The sequence below is a fragment of the Lepisma saccharinum genome, chromosome 28, assembly GCF_977018435.1.
Source record: "Lepisma saccharinum chromosome 28, izLepSacc3.1, whole genome shotgun sequence".
Lineage (NCBI taxonomy): Eukaryota > Metazoa > Arthropoda > Insecta > Zygentoma > Lepismatidae > Lepisma > Lepisma saccharinum.
In genome coordinates this window covers 25,102,783-25,116,203 of record NC_139256.1, presented here as the reverse complement: position 1 = coordinate 25,116,203, position 13,421 = coordinate 25,102,783, and the positions used below count along the sequence as shown (strand labels likewise).

The window sequence follows — 13,421 nt, the reverse complement described above, 5'->3', positions numbered from 1 at the left end:
ATTAAACAAGCAACGAATAAACAAACATAGCCTACCCAAACCTGGGAAAACGAAATAAGACGTGAGAATGGAAGAATTACGAAAGGGATTACTGTTCCTGTTTTTCCTGATCCGATTTTAATTCATCTGTTTTAGATTTTTGTTATTTAGAGTCACTTTTCTTCCATTTTTAGCTAATCGCGACGATGAGGTTGAGTGATAATATTTGGTACGGTTAATAAATAACCGGATTAGTGCTGTGAATGGCTGAGCCTCCTTTGTGGTACCTGACACTGTGAGCGCCATGACTCACCTCACTGAATGACTGACTGGAGCCTTGGAGGCAAATTGCACATACACCTCCTCCCTTCACTGACAGTGCTGCTACCTAGCGACACGGCCTAGAACTCGTCTCGCAGACATGCGGCGTACCCCAGCCTGGCCTACATATCCCGTAAGTTTAATCGCTCTGTCACTTTATTTCGTTTTTTCACGGCATTAATTCGGTTATTTATTGGCCGTACCAAATATGATTATATGATTAAATTGTTGAAGAGAACACAAAGAACACCCATGTCCAGGCCGGGATTCTAACCCGTGACTCCTGACGTCATATCGCACTGTGCTAACCACTCCGCCACGCCACGAAGGTAGGTCTTAAATCATCTGCATATAGAATTACGTTTACAATCTTGTAAACTCAAGATGCATGCTAGTTATATGGGTAAATTAGTGTTTGTGAACATGAAATTAATTCTTTCTACTGTCTCAAAGTGCAAACGTAATAACAGTCTAGCTTATCTATTTCAATTGGTTCATCTGTTCCATTTTCTACCACTACTCTATTATCACACAAAGAGTTGTTGGTCCCTCCCACATATTATCAACCGTGTCTCCTCCCCAAGTTATCAACGGAAGGAAGTTCGTTACTATGTGATAATTATGCGTACGAGAATGAAATCATTCTCCCTCTGCATCTAACTCTCTACATCAGAACCCAACCAGTTAACTTTCGGTTGGAGTACAGAACAAGATGGCGGCCTTAATGGTTTTCCTGCTCTTTTGCGGCGGTTTGTTCAACATGGTGTCGTCCGACAAACGCCAAGAGTTTCATCCATGTCCAAACTTTGTGTTCCGGGATGTAATAAATATTAATGAGGTTAGTGCAAGGGTTTAATTTGATTTGATTTTTGTTATTTAGCTTCGCTTTTCTGCACTTTCGGCTAATCGTTACCATGAGGATGAATAATGATGTGAAGACTTTGATGAAGGGACACTCGAAAAGAACCCCATGCCCAGGGCGGGATTCGAACCCGGAGCCCCTGGCGTCGTGGCATGTTGTGATAAATCCATATTTTCTTATTGAGGAAAGTTGCCCTTTTTGCTGTGCACTATTTCAAACTACTATTGTTATTGGTATTATCAGTGACGTATACTGAGACCAAGATCTGGGCTATCTCACTGTCACGTGGTCCTAGGCTATGAATAGAGATTAGTTTACCAACTCATAAGAAATCAGGTTGCCAACTCATAGGAAATCAGGTTGCCAACTCATAGGAAATCAGGTTGCCAACTCATAGGAAATCAGGTTGCCAACTCATAAGAAATCAGGTTGCCAACTCATAGGAAATCAGGTTGCCAACTCATAGGAAATCAGGTTGCCAACTCATAGGAAATCAGGTTGCCAACTCATAATAAATCAGGTTGCCAACTCATAAGAAATCAGGTTGCCAACTGCAGAATCGTCATCATCATATTATCATTGATATGAATAATTTTGTTTACATATTCTGATCAATTTTACTCCTGTATTTTATTCTCTAGACTCCAGGCTTCGCAGATAGCCTAGCTAGCCTAGAATAAATTTATATTTTCCTTATTTTTGTCGCTTTTCTAAACAAATTGATAAGAAGTTGTGCAATTGTATTTCAAGTAGCGTAATTTTTCAGTTTATATTTTTGGCTACTCATATTTGAATTATGAATATATGAATTATGATTCAATTAAATCGATGAATGGGCCCTTCAGTTAAGCTCTTATGTTAATGAAAGTATATTTCGTACAAATACTAATGAAGCCTAGGAAATCTGTATCTCATGATCGCCCAATAGTCACTTCACAATTGAGTTGTTGACCAGTCCTGCTTTAAATCAATGACCCAAAGAACACAAACGCATTGCTCTCTGTCAGTGGTATGTCCAGTATTTCCGAAAGGGGTGTACTTATACCAACCCCTCTTGGGCGATCCACTGCTCTCACGCATAGAACCCACTATCTCTGTTCTTGGGACTGAAGATAAGCACATGTATTTAATAAGTGTTTATGTTCTTTACACGTGATCTTCTTCCGTAATTATATGTAGTTATATGTTCTTGCAGGTGGAGGGTCTTTGGACAATGCAGGAGGTCACGTCTTCATTCCCGCCTTGCTTTTCTCTGGCGATCGAAAGGGTTAATTTCACAACAATACTTCTTGAAGGCATTGTTAGGGGAAGGAATGCTATACATTTAATTTGTTCAATAACGGGACCTGGGTATACAGTGTGTCCAAACGAAGGTATGTTGATAAGGTTCAATGTCAAAATTAGTAGCTATTATTAGTAGTATAATTAATGTAATGAACTGAGCATTGAAATCATGGGCGTATATAGCAATGGAAAAATAATTGGTGAAAAATTTCATGTCATTGTGCTTTTTATGTGGAAAGTGAAAGAACAAGCCTGTGTATTTGAATTTGCCACTCCAGAAAACTGGCTCCCACGCCTTTGGAGAGGACGGTCCCGGGTTCGATCTCCCCCTCCCCATTTTGGCGTTAACCCAGCTTCTTGAGGATAATTGGGAAATATCTTGAAAAGAAAGCGGGCTCAAGCCCGTAGCTAGAATTTATCTCCAGGGGGGCTTTGCAGACCAAGTACATTTTCGAAAGTTTAACAGTATTAAAAATGAAGGTAAATTACGTGTGTGAGAGAGGGAAAGGGTGATCAAGTTAATGTAAAACATATACGAATACTACAGTTTTTTCTATATCTTCTAAAACATCTCTTGAAGTATTAATTGACTTCTACTGACATCATCCCGTACTATACATTCCATACTACTTTTGATGATACAGATATTTATATCATACAAGAGAAAATACACAATATTCAATCATAGGACCTACAGTACATTTCACCCCTGCCCGAAGCAATAAAACTCCCCTTTCTTCCCAAAAATTGGGAGCTGTTGATCTTTGACGCAGATGTGGAAGGGGCAGCGAAGGTACAGATAAAGAAGTTCCCTTAAAAAGAACTTCCTAAAGTCTTGAGAATCTTCTACCTAGACTTCGGTTCATAAACAAGATGAATGAATGTAATAGCTGCTGTCTGCATTTTCACTCTTCACTGCAAACAACAACAACAACAAAAAAAAAACCAGTTTTACCTAATGACCTAATGTCAAGGGGACTGACAGCAGTGCCAGGGGGGGTGGGGGCTGGTCCCTTCCTGACTACGGCTTGAGCAGACTTCGTTCTCCAAAGCCACGACTGGACTTAAAGCGCTGACCACGGGTCACCAATGAAGAAGTCATGCTGGCAGGTGCATTAAATGTGACTAGTCCATAACAAATTAATGGAAAGCTGAATTTTGGCTAACTTTTAGATCCAATTAGACATTAATTAAACAGTTTTCTTGGTGATTATTGTTTACGTGTTCCTGCCTTCGCAAAGTCAAGGGTGCCGTCATAGGAAATGTACAAAAAATAATATTGTGACAATGGAAAGAACATTTTAGACAAATTATTTTTGTTGTAATGGGAAATGATCACCAGACTTCTTGGATTTGGCCACAGAGATAACACTGGTCGACATTGAGTTCCGAAATAGAAATTGCTACTTCAGGCCGCAAGAATTTCACACGCTACCTGCGCTCAACATAGTAGTCCGTTAGTTGCAAGATTGCGGAACTAAGGCTCTGTCCGAAAGGTACAAAGTACAGACTTCACGGAAGTGACGTCACCTAGTACAATTTGATAGCGCCAAGAACAGAAGCACGCAAGTGCACCGCTCGCAGTACAGATGGTTGCTGACTAGGTCACGTGACTTTCGCATCCGTTGTTCAAATTCAAGGAGGTAGAAAGCTAGCAACACAGATTAAATATACGTTATGGGCCAGCAAGTTGTTGGTTCAAGTTCTTCTAATGTGTGGAAATGTATGTGTACGAACATTTGAAAATGCTATGCGATTTCTATGCTGAAAAAGAATGTTTAAAAGGCGGGGAAAACAACGTGTCCTCGTATTTGGCGCTGCAGTCGAAGTGCAATTCGAAAGACTTTCACTTCCAGTCCACGACTTCAAGACCACACTCCAAGACCATACTCGGAGGATGCTCGTATCAAGTACGGTCTTTCACCTTTCGGACACGGCCTATGATGCGTGGAATACAAAGTATAGAGTCCAGCGCAGATAATTCTGCCGTGCGATGCGCGAAACAACTAAAGAAGCAGTGTTGCTAATGGAGCAGATAGAAAAATCGCTGCAGTGCGCCGATGCACAGCTGTTACGTACAACAATAAAATTAGAGAATTCAGGTCTATCTAACGTTGAGTTTTAAACGTCATGCATTATACCAGGACTAGGATTAATATGTACTAACAAGTGGCTTTGTATGTAGCTACATACATATGGACTAAAAATTCACAAAATATGAACTAACACATAAGTAAAATTACCAAAAATGCTGCAAAGAAGACTTCTTCATACGATTCCTTATTTGAGTGATTTCAAACAAAATAAAAAAAAATATATATTATTTTTCATTGCATTAATGCACTGGTGGCGTTCTAACTTTTCACTCCCAAAACCCGTATACACTGGTATGGAACTGCAACGGCAGATATTAACATGCCAACGTGTTAAACCGCTACAATTGCGCCATAACACTCCTCCTGAAGCAGTATTATTATTTCCTCTCTGAGATCGGCGACAGTCGGTTGCCTTTGTTGTACATTTACAAAGGATGCCGGCTTCCACAACAATAACAAGTACATATACTGCCACTAGACGATAAGCTGCGCGGCTTTTTCTTTTGTTATGAACCAGGGCCGGCGCTAGTCATTTTGCCTCCCTGGGAGGTGGCGGCAGATGCCGCTCTATTTCGACCCCCCCCCCCCGGTCATTACGCAGCAACGGAAAATTGAAAATCAATATATTCCTAACTAAAACATCAAAATATAAAATAAATAATGAAACTTCTTATGCTATTTCAATACTATTCAGCGCAAAAGAATATCTCGCTCGATCACAGTTTTCAATAGGCTTATTTTTTTTCTCATCTTCAAATTTTGCCGCTCTGGGCGATGGGACGGTTCGCCCTCCCCTTCCGCCGGCCCTGCTATGAACTTGGTCACCCATCAAAGCATGCCAATTTTAACACAGAAGACAATATGTATCGCATTAAGCAGCAAAAATGACAGCATTCCTCTATGCAATTTCTACAAGAACACGTGCCGGAGCCATAGTTGAAATGATGTTGGAACCACAAAATTTATTTATTTTGAATAATTCCAAAATTATGAAATATGAACAATTTGTTGCTGCTGTTCGCTGCTCTCTTGCCAAAATGCTTTATTGGGATGCTAACACCATGACTGGCTTCCTCCTTCATGAACTCGTGCACGTTGCTTAGAATTTCCCGAGCTTGGCTATGCAAGGTTTTTGATTTCAACTTCGACAGAACTGGAGGCATTATGGAATTTAACGTTCATTAGCAAACACACACTTTTACATACACACACGCAATACACGCACACAACGTCAAACCGGTCAAATACTTAGTATAAAATAAAAAAATATGGTGCTTCCAATCCAACAAAACTCACCGCCACTTTACCTGCCTTTTCCCCTTCCGTGACAGAAATAGTGCTTCATTATTACAGTTGGCAACACTAGTTACTAGCTAGCCAATGAACATGCACTGCATAAAAGAAGCAACCACTACGCCGTGCTATATTGCCACATTAGCGTCCCTACCGAACGGTGGGAACCGCGAGCTGGAGCGCTATTCAATTGTTTTCAATGATGTTTGCGCGAGTGTGTCCAGGAATGGAATGACAATGTGGCAACAATAGCGAAGGTTTTCGAGCAGGGTAGAACACATGATGCTAAGAGAGAGGGAGACGAAACGAAAATTCGTTTCTACGCAACGGCAAATTTACGTGTGTGGCACTCTACCTGCAACAAGGACGTATTTAGAGGGTTCGGAGGGGGGGATCGGCCACCCCACAAATACTTACCAAGTATTAAAATAAAATAATAAAAATTAACTTTTTAGCATTTGTTGTACTAGCGTATAATCAATCGTTATTTATTTCCTATGAACTTGGAAGACAAGGATTATTACATAGGGATCATACTGCTTTGAAGGAAAGTACCAAAGAAGATTTATGCAGATTACTACTGACGAAAATATGCATAGAATATTAACCAGGAACATCCTTTTTTATTATTCAATAAATATTCAATTCTTTATCTATTTGACATTAATTTCCTTCTTTTTATACTAATTTGGCTATCTTAAATGCACGCAAACTAGATAATAAATATATGCTGTTAGATTTATATTCTTGTACAGTGGGATCCATGAGTATTACCGTGCAAATTGTCCACGACTAGTTTCATTCATTTTTCTCTTACATCCTATTTGTTTTTAAGCGATGGACTTTTATGTATGAGGGTGCAGAAGTTGGCAACAGCTTGTTTTGAGTTTTCTTTTAATTCTTGAAGCTCTTATTGGGTCAAATAAAGTGCACGAACATGGTGATGGTCAATTTGCACGGTCATACTCATGGATCCCACTGTACCATCTTTTTAAGTATTCGTGTAATAAAAATGCAATATTTATAAATTTACATATTTTAATTAATATTTGATTTAATTATAAGTTAATTATTTTAATTTAAACATTATTATTATTATTATTCCTGGGACACTTGGTTCGGACCCCCCCCCTTCCTTCCCCGATATGCCTGACCTGCAAGTTTGATTATTTAGCCGAAGCGCATCTTTAGGTCGCGTATACGATAGACTTAAATAGTAAAAACTTTTACGCACTGTATTCTCGGAGAATAAATCATTCGTCTATAGATAATTTGTGTACTGGCTTCAACTGAGGTGTATCATTTAGAATTGGCCATCAAATACCGCAGTTTTTTTAAAAAAGTAATGAACCCCGTACTGCGAAACGGGTGAGCTCTATGTTAGTGCTCTATATAGGGTGACAGATTCACAGACGTGCGCATAAACCTGAACACGCCACTATTCCACTCAGATTTAGAAGATGTTGATTTGTTAGTGATTGCTGCCACTACAGTTTTAAGCAATCCGATTGGCTGACGTGATGCCATTAGTGAGACTAGGTTAGGTTGTTTGGAATTAGTACCACAACACTCTTTCTTCTTCTTCTATCTTACCCAACCCAGCCTAACCTAACCTAGCGTCACTAATGACGTCACGTTAGCCAATCGGATTGCTTAAAACTGTAGTGGCAGAGGCTGGGTTGGGTTAGATAGAAGAAAAAGTGTTGTGGTACTAATTCCAACCGTTTTTATAAGATCTCATTCATTTGTTTCCATTCCAGGCACTGAATTCCGCATAGCCAGGATTAGATCCCAGGCCTACATGGTTGTCAGTTACTGTAAATGGAACAAGAGAGGCAGGCACGAGGACATTTGGACTGCCATTTTTACTCGCCAGGGGGTTGTCTTGAACACAGGACAGAAGAATCGCATCAGGAACGTTCTTCTCAACGCAGGTGTCGATCCAAGTACACTCCAGAGCAATATTTCTCCTTACTGTTAGGGAATATTAGTTCAACATATGTTTTGCAACTGCACAGCATTACAATTAATAAAATTAATGTTTAGAATGATTACTGATGTTATACTTCCGTTGCCTCAACAAGTAACACTTCCGCTATGGTAATTAAGAATCAATTTCTGTCCTTTAGTCTACATCAGCGGTTCTTCAACTGTGGTCCGCGGACCACTGGGGGTCCGCAGAAACCCTCCCTCATTTCCCACCCTGAAAGTTTCCAGACTTCGTTGGGAAATCGGAGAGTTTTTCCCATCCCAAACATTGGGATTAATATAATTTCTCAACCCGACCAAAAAAAAAAAAATGTCCCGCCCATCCCTAATATTCAGTGGAACCTCGGTTTTAAGTTTTTCACAGTACGAAGCTGAAAAAACTTAAATAACGGAAATGGAAAATAGAGGAAAACATTTTTTTTCCTGTGTCGGGACCATGTACATTAAATGTATAATCCGACAAAATGTAAACTCTGTGAATGAAAATTTGGGATTCTACTGTATTTGTTCTCAAGAGTTTAGGAGAAGCTGATAATTTTGCAATAGGACATTATTTGCAACTGTCTTACCAGAATTTTTTAAATTGGGTAGCTTTCCTCAGTTTATCTACTTTGGAACATCTCTTAATTACATAGGTTGGATTTAAGTTGAGTCCAGTTGCCTTTTTTGGTGTGATTTCAGAAATATTTAGAGTCGCAAGGTCAGGTTTGTGTTTAGTTGAGTGGGTTTGTCTAAATTTTGGTTCTTTAGAGTGGTTAGTACACCACGCTACAATGTTAATGGTCCCGGCTCGAATTCCAGCTTTGGCATGGATGTTTGTGAGTGTCCACTTATCAATTTCATAATATCATCACTCATTTCTACCTTCGCAATTAGCCAAAAGTGGCACAAAAGTGAAGTAAACTAAAGCAATCAAATCAATAATACACAGATCCGAATTAGTTTGCAAAAAAAAGATCTTTAATGTTTTTTTTGTCATTGTGCCTGGTTCGTTGGACTGGTAATTCTGTTTCTGGCTCCTGATAAATGACCAGAATTTATTTGAACCCTTAATATGATCAGCCTTGGAAGCTTCGTTACAGTTTTGGTAAACAATTCATTCCTTTTTCTAAATTTTGTTTGTTTTTCATTCATATAATGCATATTTGTTTCAAGATATACCACATTCTCTACATATTTTCCCTACATTTTTCATTGTGATGTGATTTTGGCCTTCAGATCCTTGCAAATGTTCCATGTGAACCATCATTGATAAGATGTTTTAGCAATGAAATGAATGCACTGAACACATTAAATAAACTAACTAACTAACTCCCTAGCCTTCTTAAACCCGAAGGTTCATGGCTGCAGCAACACAGGCCTTCCATCTTTCCCTATCTTGAGCAAGTTCTATATACTCTTTTCCATCCCTACCGATTTCCCTTAGGTCCATCTCAACGTTGTCCCTCCATCTTCGTCTTGGCCTTCCTACAGGTCTCTTACCATCAGGTTTCCCAACAAGAATCCTGTAAACTCATCTTTCCTCTCCCATTCGTGCCACATGGCCTGCCCACCTAAGTCTTCTTGATTTAATCATTCTAATAATATCTGGACATGAATACAAATTATGTAGTTCTAAATTATGTAACCTTTTCCACTCACCTGTCTCCTCATCCCTTTTAGGTCCAAAGATTTTCCTAAGGATCTTATTTTCAAATACTCTCAATTTATGTTCCCCTTTCAATGTAAGGGACCAAGTTTCACATCCATATAATACTACAGGCAAAATGACTGTTTTGTATATTTTAACTTTTAGTTTCTTAGATATTAAACGAGAAGACAAAAGTTTATGAAGAGAGAAGTAACATGCATTTCCTGAATTAAGCCTACTTTTTATTTCCTCTTTAATATCATTTTCATTTGTTAATATTACTCCTAAGTATTTGAATTTGGAAACTTGTTCAAACGAGTTGTTATCAATAATTAGATTTTGATTATTACCTAACACTTGGTTTCGGCCTGTAAGCATATATTTAGTTTTCTGTTTGTTAACTTCCAAACCTATCTCTTTAGCAGTTTTGAAAAATATTTTAACATTATTCTGAATTGTATTCACATCATCCCCCAGTAAGTCTACATCATCTGCATATGCTAACAACTGAGTCACACCATTTAATTTTAGTCCTTCTTTAGTTTCTTTTACCTTCCTAACAGCATATTCTAAGGCAAAATTAAAGAGCAATGGAGATAATGCATCTCCTTGTTTTAACCCATCATGAATTGTAAATTTGTCAGATATATTAATACCCACACGAATTTTACTTTCTGTTTCACTGGTGCATATTTTTATCATACTAACAAGCTTCTTAGGTATTCCAAACTCTACTAATATATTATATAATTTATCTCTTTTGACCGAATCATATGCTTTTTTTGAAATCAATGAATAGCTGATGGACATTTTGATTATATTCCCACTTTTTTTCAAGTGTCTGTCTGATGTGAAAAATTTGATCTGTAGTTGATCTGTTACGTTTAAATCCACATTGATAATCACCTATAATTTCATTAGCATATGGGGTTAGTCTTGTTAAAAGAATGTTTGATAATATTTTATATGTTGTTGAGAGTAGAGAAATTCCACGGTAATTATTGCAGTTCATTTTATCACCTTTTTTAAACACAGGAACAATTATGGATTCTTTCCACTGTTGAGGGATTTCTTCTTTATTCCATATTAAACAAATTAATTTATGAATTTGACATATTAATGAATTTCCACCATATTTAATTAACTCAGCTGGTATTAAATCAATGCCAGGTGCTTTGTTATTCTTTAGCCTTTTAATAGCATCTTTAACTTCAGTCAAGTTAGGTTCTGGAACTAAAGGTTCTGCTGTGTAGACTTCATTTACTTCTGATTTATCTCCTACATGAACATTTAAAAGGTAATTAAAGTAGTTCTTCCATCTATTTAGAATATCGCTTGGGTCAGCTGGAAAATCACCATCTTTATCTTTTATCAAGTTTACTTTAGGTTGCCACCCCTTTTAAACTCATTTACACCTTTATATAAATCTCTGATAATTATATTTTTGCTGTTTGTTTCAATTTTGTTAATTTTGCTTTTCAAGTAATCTCTTTTTTTACTTCTAAACGTGCGGTTAACTTCTCGCTTTATTCTATTATAATTGTTTAGATTTGTATCATCAGATTTATTTAACCACCTAAGTCTATCCTGATTTCTTATTTCTATTAGGAACACATTAAATATATATCTAATTATTTCTTAGAATTTGCCAACAGCAACATAAACATCTGACTGATTTTACTTGGTCTCGGTCACCTTGTTAAAATTTTAAAACAATGTATCAGTCTTCCAATTATAGTGTTTAATATTTATTTTTGTAACTTTGGATTTAGGTAAGGCATGCACTATGGTCCTAGAGGGATGTATTGATGAAATAAGGTAGTTTTTATTATTTAATAATAGATCAAGTGTTCTGTTGTTGATATTCTTGATAGAATGTTTGTTTTTTGGCTTGTTGAAGTTGAGAAAATATTTCTGTTCATAGGTATGTATGCCTTAAGCAAGTTAATAATGGTACCTGTAATTTCAGTCATGCTGATGTCACCAACAATGAACAGTGGGTTCTCCAGACAACAATGTACAATGATGGTGCATTAATAAGGCTTTATACACCTTGGCAGACAGTGGCATGCTCAAGGGGAGGTTGGTGGGTGTTATAACTTCCCCTTTGGTTTAGTATTCCTAAGATGTAGCCCTTCCCTTTTGAAAATGCTGGGCATGCCACTGTTGGCAGTGTTTTTCACAGCACACAATGATGTGAGAGGTCCCAGGTTCATATCCTTGTCTGGGCATGGATATTCTGTGTGTGTGTCAGCTCCTCCCTCCCGATTGCGCAGTGGTAGCTTTGTTGTTTTGTAATCAAGGGGTCCCAGGTTCGATAACCAGTGGAGGCACATAGTGGTTCGAATCCCACTTTAAACTGTAGGTCCAGTCCCGATTAGCCTTACTGGGCATAAAGTGAACTTAAAAAAAACCTACTCAATCAATCAATCTTTATGTGTGTCAATTACATCGCTCATCCTCATTGTCGCGATTAGCCAACAGTGGCAGAAAAGCGATTCTACGTAAATAACAAGTCTGGGAATGCTTCATGTTATTCTAGCTGAATATGTATGCAAATGCAGCAGCCATGGTTGTTCTGTTTTTAGATTTTAATTAGAATCTTCAGGTTTTGTTGCTCAAGAGAGCTTGAACGATTACAGGGTAGGTACTCATCTTGAATTCCGGGAATTGTTGGCTCTGGGAATTGTCCATGAATTTTTCCCCGTAGATGTAACTTTTATTAAACCAAGTGCCCCAAGGCAAGTGTTTCACAGTTCAGCTTTTATTTTTATTGAGGAAGGGAAAAGGAAGCTGCGTGGAAAATAAATAACAATTCTCTCAATCCGTTTGCTGTGTTAGTGTCCTTTACAGAACAATCTGAGAGGCAGAAGATCATTGCAAGATAGGATATCTTGAAGTTGATTAGGTAAATTTGAGTTTGAAATTTTTATACAATTGACAATTTTTTGTAGTTTATTATATTCCGTAACATTTGTGGCTTGTGCTTGCAATTTTTTTTTGAGTCAGGGTATGTGAAATGGCAAATGTAAATTCTGCACCTTGAATTGAATATTTTAAAGAGTACATGATATACCGTTTAATTGAATTGAATTAGAATTTTTGGATACATTGGAATCATACAGACCCTTTACATTGTTAATGTATTTGGGTGTATATATGTGTGCGTGGCGAGAGGCGGTAATACATAAGATTGAAATAGAGAAAACATCTGCTTGAACCCTTGAATTTTTGGAAAGTTCTTGAAAACTGGTAATTATACTTGAAGTTTATCATGATCCTAGAGTGGCCACCCTGTGTTACAGGATTACACTTTCCATGCATGACAACATCTACAGATTTCCCTCTTTGTAGTGAGTTTAGTCCAATCGTCATTTCATGTTTCTGCATAGGAGATTGAAGAATTTTTTAGCCATGTTTCAATACATGCTACACTATCATAACTGCTACTCATAGAATTAACAAGTGCTTTGTTTCGGAACAAATTCCTCTTCAAGATTTTGATAATGTTTATGCATCCTTTGCTTGTCGATACCGATGAATTGCTATCTGTCAATACCCATGGTATCAATAACTGAAAGTATTGGTTGGAATTTATCAGCCAATGCTTTTTTGGAGCTGGGCATTTTGCTGTCGACAAAATAGCCACTCACACTTATGCAGTGTGGCCATCCTGAAAATTATGTAAAATACATAACTTGGATATTTGTGATACATTGTAGAGATAAATTAAGTAGGTGCTTAAATTATAATCTTATGTTAATTATATTTTAAAGCAATGACAATATTAGAATATTTACATTAGGGATGGACCAATATGAAATTTTGGCCAATATTGATAAAGCACCAATATAAAATTCCAAATGGTTCATTGACCACCTTAATAAACTTAGAAATTTCAGTGAAAAATGCAGGCTCGATCAGGACTCAAACCTGGATCTTTGGCATGCAGTGCCATTGATCTAAC

The 13,421-nt window shown here is 37.6% G+C and overlaps 1 protein-coding gene across 1 annotated transcript; it reads left to right on the top strand.

Annotated features, from left to right (window-relative positions):
- Positions 1 to 958: 958 nt before the first annotated feature.
- Positions 959 to 7,860, top strand: LOC145980822 (uncharacterized). The gene is made up of 3 exons (XM_083113909.1): positions 959 to 1,138; positions 2,358 to 2,535; positions 7,596 to 7,860. Exons 1-3 carry the CDS (start codon positions 1,013 to 1,015, stop codon positions 7,814 to 7,816), a joined length of 525 nt encoding a protein of 174 aa, XP_082970035.1. The 5' UTR covers positions 959 to 1,012; the 3' UTR covers positions 7,817 to 7,860.
- The last annotated feature ends 5,561 nt before the right edge of the window (positions 7,861 to 13,421 follow it).